Below are 9,742 nucleotides of genomic sequence, written 5' to 3' on the forward strand. Positions count from 1 at the left end.
GCTCTTTGTCTGTGACATTGTCTAAATGACATTTAACACTTGAAAGGAATAGAAACAGTGGAAAGTTTCAAAGTTTCAAATCCGTTCATTTCTCACTGTTGCCAAAGAAAGTGGTGGAAAACTAGTATGCAATATTGTGCCCTTCCTTTGTAGCCTTTTTTTGGTTTGTTTCTTCCATAAAGTTGAAAGTGCACCGTGGTAATGCACAGGTTAGTCAGAATCATTATATGCGAGATTACACACCAGTGTTTACGTATCTGTAAGGGTTTTATATGTTAGTGCATCATGCAGGACACAATATTTTGCTTGTTCATGTGAGACTTGATTCAGCCACACAATCACGGTCACACAAGGTCTTAACTGCAATCTCGTGGAGAGTAAACCCTACACAAGGAGAACAAAAGCTGAAATAAGATGCTAGACATGATGTGTTTGCTGGGGGCGGGGGGAAAGTAAAATATACAGAAAAGCGAGTTTCAAATATCCTAATGTTTAATGAAAAGGTGAATACTGATCAGCAAGTCAGGGATTACAGTAAAACTACGAGGGAAGAGGTAAAGCTCAAATCACATCTGTCCATCTGAACCAGTGCTGGACCCTGTACACTAACTTCTCATGTGTCAAGAATGCAGGTGGAGTCTGTGGGGAAGGAGGCGCAGGGGTACTACAGAGATAATGTGTGCTGTGGTTGTCACTGAGACTTAAAGGAAACATCATTATGGGGGGGGGGAAAAAACAAAAAAAACAATTCCTTCTCGTTTTAACTATATCCCTCTGATCAAAGTTCAAAATGGGAGCACCCACCATAAGTGTGGAGCCTGATTGTGACCTTCCACTTTTCATACACCAGGGTGTGGATAGGCTTTCTTGTTTGTTTGCTTTTCTTCCTTTTTTCTGGTTGGTTTTTAAATCGTCCTCAGTGCGCGCTCATACAGCATAGAGTTCGTAGATCTTCTTGGCGCAGTATACCAGTGCGGCCAGTGCTATCGTGTTATGAAGTCTCTTTCTGTGGACGTCATCCCTGCGTACCAAGACCACAGGCGTGGAGGAGGTCAGCGTGTGCAGGGGCAGCCGCGAGAGTTTTTGGCTGTCATATTCCACCTGGTACTTGCAGCAGGGGTCAAACTGCCACGAAATCCCATAGAGGGCAGCGCAGGCAACACTGAGGGCGCCGGCGGGCAGTGCCACGTAGCGCGAGTATTCTGGAGGCAGTGAAAGTGGCGTCAGGAGGCAAGCGGCACCTGACAACACGGCCGTCTTGTGCAGGCAGTTGCCCACCGTAATCCACCGGGCCGTCTCATCTCCTATGCGCGTGGGCTCGATAACAATGTATTTATACTGGGCCTCCAGTGCTTGCTCCAGCTCGTACTCAAACTGGTCCTGTGCGTTCTCCCCGTTGTAGATCTCGTGAACAATGTAGCAGTCTGTCGCCGCCATCACTCCCCTGTTGGAGACGCAGTGGCAGGGCAGGGAACAGTGAGAGCAAGGACACGTGGTAACACAACGTCACTCAATATTTTCAAACCGCAAAGTCTTTGTACACGAGCCTTTACATTGTTGGTTACAAAACACTCTCTGATGAGCCTAGCTTGATAAATGAGGCTGCCTGGTAAAATAAAGATTACTTTATAATATTTTAGCTTGACATGACATTCCTGATTACGTATAATTTTCAAGGTACATTTTTTTGCCATCAACACTCATTAGGGTCCATTAGTTCTGTTACTGTAAGACATTTTGTAATAATGTGATTTGGAATACGGTAAAAATATGAATTCAAAAATCACATACGTGCATTAGTGGGTCAATTTGGGGACTCATGACACTTGTGCTGTGAGCGATGCAAATATGAATCAATTTTCTTTGAATGTGGCACAGCAGTAATTGAATCTATATTAAGGGGGCATCAAGGCAGATGTGTACCGTAAAATATAACATAACTACAGCCATTGTAAAATTACACCTACATAATAGTGTTGCACATGGACCCCACTTTTCCCTGTCAAATGTGTGAGGCAACATAGAAACATCAATCAAGGTTGTGTTAAGAGTAAATAGAGAACTACATGTAACACGCGCGGGACACAATGTGCCTACGCGAGGCTAACTGGCTTGCATGGAAGAAAGTTATGTGACCGGCCAGCTAAGTTAGGATCCATGTCACTTTTACTGGAAAACGTACCGCATTTAAGACAAAACACAAAATTTTGCGTGTAAACTATATTAAGTACGTTGTCATTCCCGCCACAGTAAGCATATATTTTTAATAACTTTCCCGCTTGTTCATTTTTTTAATGTGAATTCATCAAAACATCACATGAGCCCCTAGGTTGCTTCCTCGCTAACACAAGCTAGCTAGACACGTTAGCAACTTAGCATGCTAATGTTAGCCAAGCATTTGATTAAAATCTCATTGCGAGCATTCCGCGTTTTACTTGAAAGATAAGCATGTTCCAGAACTGGTCTGAGGTGACACCGACAAACAGTTGGATTACACTTTAATATTTACGTTTTTCGGCCAAGATGAAGAGTAACTGACCTCTCCCTGCTTACTGGGACACCGCGCCTCCTTCCCAGCGACGCCATGTTGGAGATACAACCGTGATGGCAACTGACGCACGGCGGTACACGGCTTTCTGGGTAATGTAGTTTATCACGAAGACTCGCAGAGTAGAACGCAACTTGAATGTGAATGCAAACTACCACACCCACAATGCACCACAGCGTGTCTGAGTTACGTATTTTGCATTGACGTTCTGAGAGGTCAGAAGAAATGCATATAGATACAGTACAGTATACAAGTATGACGCATTAAATGTCCTCTGTGTGTGGGAAAATGACAAACCTCTATTTAAGAATTCACCACCAAAACAAGCAATATATATCAACACTGAGACGTGTAAAATATGCATCGTATTATTTTGTTGACGGGATATATGTCCATATATATGATTATATGAATACTTACCCATGTTTTGGCTTCGCAAATCTATTGCCGTGCTGTAACCTGACGCCAACATCTAACAACTCTTAACGTTTAGGATGTGAGAACAGCTGTCAAGTGCTATTTGTATACGCTGCTGACAATAACTAACGCTTATATAATACAATAAGAGAACGAGGCATGCTATATGCAATCACTATACAACATCAGAAATCTTTCCTTATACTGTATATTGCACAGCTTATAATTGTTTGTACCCTATGTAATATACACCAACAAATCACGCATAATACTGTGACATTAGTCATATTTGTGTATTTGGTTACTTTATTCAGACAATAAAGTGTCAAGCAAAAAACAGAATACACTTTTTCACCCATATAGTAAAGAGAAATGTTCAAAAGTTACATCATTTTGCTTTCAAGAAAACACACAAACACATAGAATGAAATGAAATATTGCCTTGCTATTAATAGGTGTTTGCCACCTACTCACTAGTAGTGTGTGCGGAGTTTCCTGAGGTTGGTTTCTCCTTCAACATCTCAGATTGTCAACAGCGAAAGGCTCCCGTGAAGCCAATTTTCATAACACAATACCCATCATTCGGAAATCCAACAATAGAAACGCAGTAAGGTTTGCTCAGTTTCAAGTCCAGAATCAACAAAGGATGTGGCTTAATGCAAATAAAAATGCCCTGAACACAGCAGTGCAGTATTCAATGCTGGTTTGAGTTGAGACACAGGATTAGTCCATTCTTACACTGAAGTGCCAGGAAATGGAATGGGGAGGAAAAGACTTGAGTCCTTAAGTTTCATCTCTATTGTCTTTCTCGAGTCCAAAATTTAAATAGTGTGAATCCAAGTCAGTGACTCTGCAAGTATTTCTGGAATGACTGGGTCACTACAGGCTAACATAAGAAGTTCAGGTAAATACATCAATTCAATCAAATCATATATCAAATCTTGAATATTCTCAAGATTTGCAACTAAAGTAATTTTAACTCAAGAAAATAAAAAATAAAAAACTTGATTAACTATCTGAAGATGTGACAAATTGTCATCAGGCCAAAATACACCTTTAGCTGGAATTGCTCCTTTTGTGTCTTACACGAGCAAGCTTACTACTACTGGCATTTGTATTTATACGTCATAGGTGAAAATGATAAACAAAATCCAAATTCCAACAAAAAGATGGACAGACATGCCCGCTACCTGTGAGCCTTAAGGACAGAAATATGAAAATAAATGCCGCTCCCATTTCTTTTAATACATGCAGGTGTTGAATTTACATCCTGAAGCTTTCCATCTCATACTCGACTGAACTTGGTCCAGTTTGTTGGCTCAAGTCCACTGATTTCTGTCTTTCTTCTGTTTAGGGGGCAATCCCCTCCCTGGTTGCGGACAGATGTTACCAGTCGACTCAGCATTAAAGTCATCTGGCACCGTCTAACAATGCCTGGAAAGTCCTTTGTTGGATGTAAATCCTTTCCATATTTCTCTCCTGAGAGTCTCTCTCCCCCGTCTTTTGGCACCATGTGAGGTCATTGATAAATGTGTTCAAAGTACTGAGGTTGAGGATTCTCTTTGACGTATTTCTGAATGTACCAACAGGTCAGGTGAGCTTTCAGATCTTCTTCCACCACAAAGTCCATGGCCGCCTGTGGTTGACAGAAGCATACCATCACTTATACCGTGGCTAGATTAACGGTTATGTTGCAAACGGGGTGGTCACCAAATGTCCTTGGAATTGTCTTGGTAAACCTTACCTTTGCCAGGTGTTTGGCAATTCCTCTCCCTCTGTAAGCATCTGGAACTTCAGTGTGTTGCAAGTCCACTGTCTTTTTCCCAACGTATTCATACAGAAGAACTGCACGATCGTGCGACCCTGAGGGAAGTTCAACAACACTTTAGCATGCCTTTGCAGAAGTCCAAAAACTACATTTCCCATACATTCATTTTATTTGCAGTGGCGCACCACTGAAGGATTTGGCACTTGGGGTGTTCGCCCTCGTTCACAAGCACATTATAACGGGATTGTCGTTACAACTCCGTAAAGCAGATGGCATTGTAGCTCCTTTTGTTTGTTAACACACCTCATATGCAGACCAGACCCGCACCCTGCCCGGGGGCTCGATCCTGCATGCCCACATCCCCACTGTTTGAGAGTTACAGTATGTAGAGCAGCGCTAGCCATTGAGCCAAAAGCTCTGGGCTGTCAGGGGAAGTAAGAAGTTAGAAGTGAGCTTTCCACAACATATGATAGCACAGCCACACTATCTGGCATCTGTTACACATGTAGATTATGCATACATCACATCATATAAGAATAATAACATATACAGCCCTTCCTTGTTTATCGTGATTTGTTTACAACCTTCTAAATACATTTTTTTAAACATTTTTACAGCCCTCGAGACATGATATAACACCCCTACAGTCACCTTTACACTCGTATTACCCAATACAGTAGACGTAATAGACATCCTAGACATAAATAAGACATAACATACACTCACATGTTAGCATTGACAGCATACTGGCTATGGTTTCATCAATGTAACGTTACTGACACCTAGTGACCAGTGTAGAATACTACTGTAATGCTCCAGGTTGTGGTTAAGGAGAGATTAATGTCTCCGATGTACCTTCAGTGGAGAACACATATGCAGTGACCATCCACACAGGAGCTGCTGTCGGCAACAACTCACGCCAGTCAGTCGCACTCTCCATACTAACACGCAGCTAAACACAGTCAACTCTAGCTAGCTGACGTCACACACGTCACTTCCAGGTCTCACCCCTTAAAGTCGCACGAGTCACAGATACTACACTACATATCACATCTTTTTTTGTTCATTTAGATATTTTATGCTTGAAAATACTTAATTCACGCCAAGATTACGTAAAATTTGATTCTATATGGATATTTTTTTACTAATAGGCCCTGGTCAACCACGAAACAGCAATAATTCATTAATGAATGCATCTGCTCATCAATAGTGTTATTAGGTGTACATGTAAATTATATTTTAAAATAATTTACATTTAAAAGCAATAAAAACATTTAGAATGTTTGTTTTTCATCGCCTGTGCATCTTATAAGCGGCACACAAATAAGGTTTAAAAACATTTGATAATGTCGCACAAAATGAATGACACAAACCCAAAAAGCTCACACAAACCCTGAGTTTTTAGTCACTGCCAATTATGCACATTATATGAGGACATTATCTAGCCCACCTCCAACCCGATGCCACACACACACACACACACTGTAGTCCTGTGGGAAACACTGGTTTGACTCCGCAGACTGCGTTCAATCACATAAAAACAGGGAGCACAAATTAGTTAATATGTAAAATGAGTTCCACTGTTTATCTTTAAGATTAAAAAACACATTATGCTATTTATAAAACGATAAGGAGAGTAGTATCGACAGAACTTCCATGTTGTTTTCCATTTTGTCATTTCATAATGATGTAATGTTGCAGACAATTGATGACCTCAGTTGGCATCAAGTTCAAGTACACACACTGGACTTTTCTTTGGGTCATTCAGTCTGCTTTTACAAAAATAATCATTTTATTATTATTGTCAGAGGTGTTTCTAATATTTTTGGTTGACTCGTGGCGGAAGCAAACAATATAGTGCAGGGAGCTTTGCAAAACACTGCAAACTTCATTTAAAACAGTTACCGCCAATATAGCTCTCTGGTAGTTTGACCCATATCTTTGTAAAGGACCTTAATTGATTGTTACTGCAAATTTGTGTCAAAATGGCTACTGAGGAAAGGTCACTTAGCCAAATATGGGGTGTTTGGGAAGAGGAACAAACCAGTATACTGGCACATTTTGAGAATTAAATACATTGGTTTATCGAGTATTAATTGATAATGCATTTGATGATGGTATGGCATGTTAAAATGATACATTGGACAAGCTGAAAGTTCAGGAAGCAGCTTCGATTAAACACTTTCTGTTCTCTCCTTGACATAATGTCAGAATAAAGACTTACTATTATAATAATAATAATAATAATAATGCACTATATTTAAAGCCCCAGTGTCATACATTATCGATAAGCGAGCAAAGAAAGCGAACTTATCACCAAGCTGTGAGCTAACATTAGCCACACGCTACCACTAAGAACACGCTGAACGTACCGTTTAGTCTTATGACAAACTGTCGACGCTTTTTATCATGTTCCACCTGGATGTGAGGGTTGTTGGCGTCGAAGACATTGGCCTGTGCCGTCTGAGCCATCGCAACGGGGAAAGGGGGGGGGGCAAAAAAGAAAGAACACGACGAGAATTGTTTACTGGACTCTGCAGCGACACCACGACAGAAATGGCTGCATGGAATGATGCGGAGCAAAACACTTCATGCAAACAAATCAGCTGGAGGGTCACGTGACAAGCGACCAATCAGCACATGGGCTGTCCGAGGCGGGCGTGAATAATAATTGTCACGTACCACAGAACTGGCGTGTACGTGGTGACGTTTTGATGACGTACAGTTAAGTTGGTTTTACATCACAGCAATTATAGTATGTAAATGCCTTGGCTGATGACGTCAGATAAATTCGAACGCCTCGTAAATGTGTGTGAATGTGCGTGACGTTATCAGTAATGGCGTCACACATAATGTCATGCCTCCAGCAGTCCCTGTGTACAATGTACTGTCTTATTAACTGGTTGACCACTTAAATACAGTAAATATCACTTGTTAAACTCATCCACACACGGTTCTCATAGTTAGATAAATATGTTCATTTGGATGCGTCAGTGCATATTAATGAGCATGCAATAATTTACAGTCATGTGTCGAATAACATTAAAGGAAACGTACAATCAAATACAGTTCAAAGAAAACAGACTCAAACTGTTGCAATCACACACTTTCAGGAGCAGAGTTATAATAAAATAAAATAAGGGGAAATACAAGATTGGTGGAATCTGCACATTTAATCATATTTTCCCAGCTTAACAAATCACGTTTTTTCAAGATATCGCAGTGATGAAAGAACTAAATTGTGCAAAATGTCACTTTATGATGATAAATTAGGATTTACAAGAGATGGGTTTATTAAAAGAGCCGCAGAGTGCATCTCACCTCATAAACCACCAAATAAAAATGCTGAAGCTATTTGGTGTTAGCCGTTACCACAGCAGCACAGCACCTTTATTTATGTGAGCGTTGAAACTGTCCCATCATTGCCCTCCAGTGATTAAAGTCAGGCGTTACCACAGATGTACAAGTAATGGAGCAGCTATTAGGTCAGGGAAGAAAATGTTTTAGTTCTATTTAGATACATACCGAAAATACATACAAAATTTTCTGTGTAGACGTTTCCATATTAACAATGTTTTTTTTTTTTTTTTATGGACATATAATATCACTTGCAAGCGTTTGCGTTATCATGGATGAGCCAAACACCAACTGTGAGCAAGATGAGTTTTTAACTTGGTTAGGCGGCGATAAATGAAAAAGTACGCTGTAAATGCAGCAAGTAAATCTTGCTCTCCTGCTTATTTATGATATTTCTTTATATATCATTTATATACATATATTTATTTATATATATTTTCATAGTTTGAGAGCATATTCAACCTCTAAAGACATTTTTTGACATTATTAGAGCCCTCTAGACATGAAATAACACCCCTCAGTCACCTTTATACTTGTATTACCCAATAAAATAGACATAATGACAGAAACTAAGCAATTTAAGACATAAATAAGACTTGTGCTCGTGTGTTTTGCTGTAAATAATCCTGTGTGCTTGGTGAGCTGAGAGAGGGGGGCGGACAGGAAGTGACGTTGGGGGTTCAGAGTTGAGTTATAGCTTGGCCACAACAGCAGCCCATGTTAGGGATTATTGTGCCTGTTGTGGGATAATTCAAAGCTGCAATAAAAGCCTGTTGTTTCGGCAATCAAGTCTGGTGCTTGTGTGTCTCAGCAAAAATCACAGTAACATTACTGACACCGGGTCGCAAGGTGGCCCAGTGGTTAGCATGTTGGCCACACATTTAGGAGATCGGACCAATCTGGGTTCGAATCTCTGTTTGGCCATCTCTGTGTGGCGTTTGCATGTTCTCGCCGTGCGTGTGCATCGGTTTTCTCCGGGTACTCCGGTTTCCTCCCACATTCAAACAAACATGCACGTTAGGTTAACTGGCAACTCTAAATTGTCCATAGGTATGAATGTTTTTTGTTTGTATGTGACCCGCGATTGGCTGGCGACCAGTCCAGGGTGCACTCCGCCTCTCGCCCTAGGCTAGGCTACAGCATACCCCCGCCACCCTAGTGAGGATAAGCGGCATAGTGGATGGATGGATTACTGATACTCAGTGTCCAGTTTAAAATACTACATATCATCACCAGGTCTTTGAATGCATCTTCTGAATGGCTTATATTTGTATTTGAGTTAATTTAGCCATTTTTATGCTGGGAAAAAAGTCATTAGGCAACAAATATGAAAATGTGCTTAAATATGCATTTAAAAAATTAATAGGTCGTATTCAACCATGAAACAGCATGATTTATTAATGAGTATATTTTGAAAAACTGATTTGATTTACAAAATTTGAAGCGTGAAGTGTCGAGGGATTACTGTACATGTACAGTCATGGGAAACATGATCAGACCACCCTTGTTTCTTCAGTGTATTGATCCATTTTAATGCCTGGTACAAGTAAAGGTACATTTGTTTGGACAAATATAATGATGATAACAAATATAGCTCGCAAGAGTTTCATTTAAGAGCTGATATCTAGCAACTTCCATGGTTTTCTTGATAA

The 9,742-nt window shown here is 40.4% G+C and overlaps 2 protein-coding genes across 2 annotated transcripts; both read right to left on the reverse strand.

The window, feature by feature from the left end:
- Positions 1 to 474: 474 nt before the first annotated feature.
- Positions 475 to 2,626, reverse strand: tmem11 (transmembrane protein 11). The gene is made up of 2 exons (XM_054759628.1): positions 2,540 to 2,626; positions 475 to 1,444 (listed from the first exon to the last, which is right to left on the reverse strand). Exons 1-2 carry the CDS (start codon positions 2,584 to 2,586, stop codon positions 928 to 930), a joined length of 564 nt encoding a protein of 187 aa, XP_054615603.1. The 5' UTR covers positions 2,587 to 2,626; the 3' UTR covers positions 475 to 927.
- Positions 2,627 to 3,266: 640 nt separating this feature from the next.
- Positions 3,267 to 7,273, reverse strand: natd1 (protein NATD1). The gene is made up of 3 exons (XM_054759529.1): positions 7,106 to 7,273; positions 4,710 to 4,828; positions 3,267 to 4,601 (listed from the first exon to the last, which is right to left on the reverse strand). The coding sequence occupies exons 1-3, from the start codon at positions 7,203 to 7,205 to the stop codon at positions 4,485 to 4,487; spliced, it is 336 nt and encodes a 111-aa protein (XP_054615504.1). The 5' UTR covers positions 7,206 to 7,273; the 3' UTR covers positions 3,267 to 4,484.
- Between the last annotated feature and the right edge of the window lie 2,469 nt (positions 7,274 to 9,742).

The sequence above is a fragment of the Dunckerocampus dactyliophorus genome, chromosome 18 (genome assembly GCF_027744805.1).
Source record: "Dunckerocampus dactyliophorus isolate RoL2022-P2 chromosome 18, RoL_Ddac_1.1, whole genome shotgun sequence".
Taxonomy (NCBI): domain Eukaryota; kingdom Metazoa; phylum Chordata; class Actinopteri; order Syngnathiformes; family Syngnathidae; genus Dunckerocampus; species Dunckerocampus dactyliophorus.

Excerpts from the sequence above, each read along its gene's own strand:
- tmem11 (XM_054759628.1), bottom strand. The coding sequence starts at position 2,586 with ATGGCGTCGCTGGGAAGGAGGCGCGGTGTCCCAGTAAGCAGGGAGAG. Across the intron at positions 1,445-2,539 it reads GTCCCAGTAAGCAGGGAGAG|GGGAGTGATGGCGGCGACAG; the intron begins GTCAGTTACTCT and ends CGTCTCCAACAG.
- natd1 (XM_054759529.1), bottom strand. The coding sequence starts at position 7,205 with ATGGCTCAGACGGCACAGGCCAATGTCTTCGACGCCAACAACCCTCAC. Across the intron at positions 4,829-7,105 it reads GTTTGTCATAAGACTAAACG|GGTCGCACGATCGTGCAGTT; the intron begins GTACGTTCAGCG and ends AACTTCCCTCAG. Across the intron at positions 4,602-4,709 it reads TTGCCAAACACCTGGCAAAG|GCGGCCATGGACTTTGTGGT; the intron begins GTAAGGTTTACC and ends TGTCAACCACAG.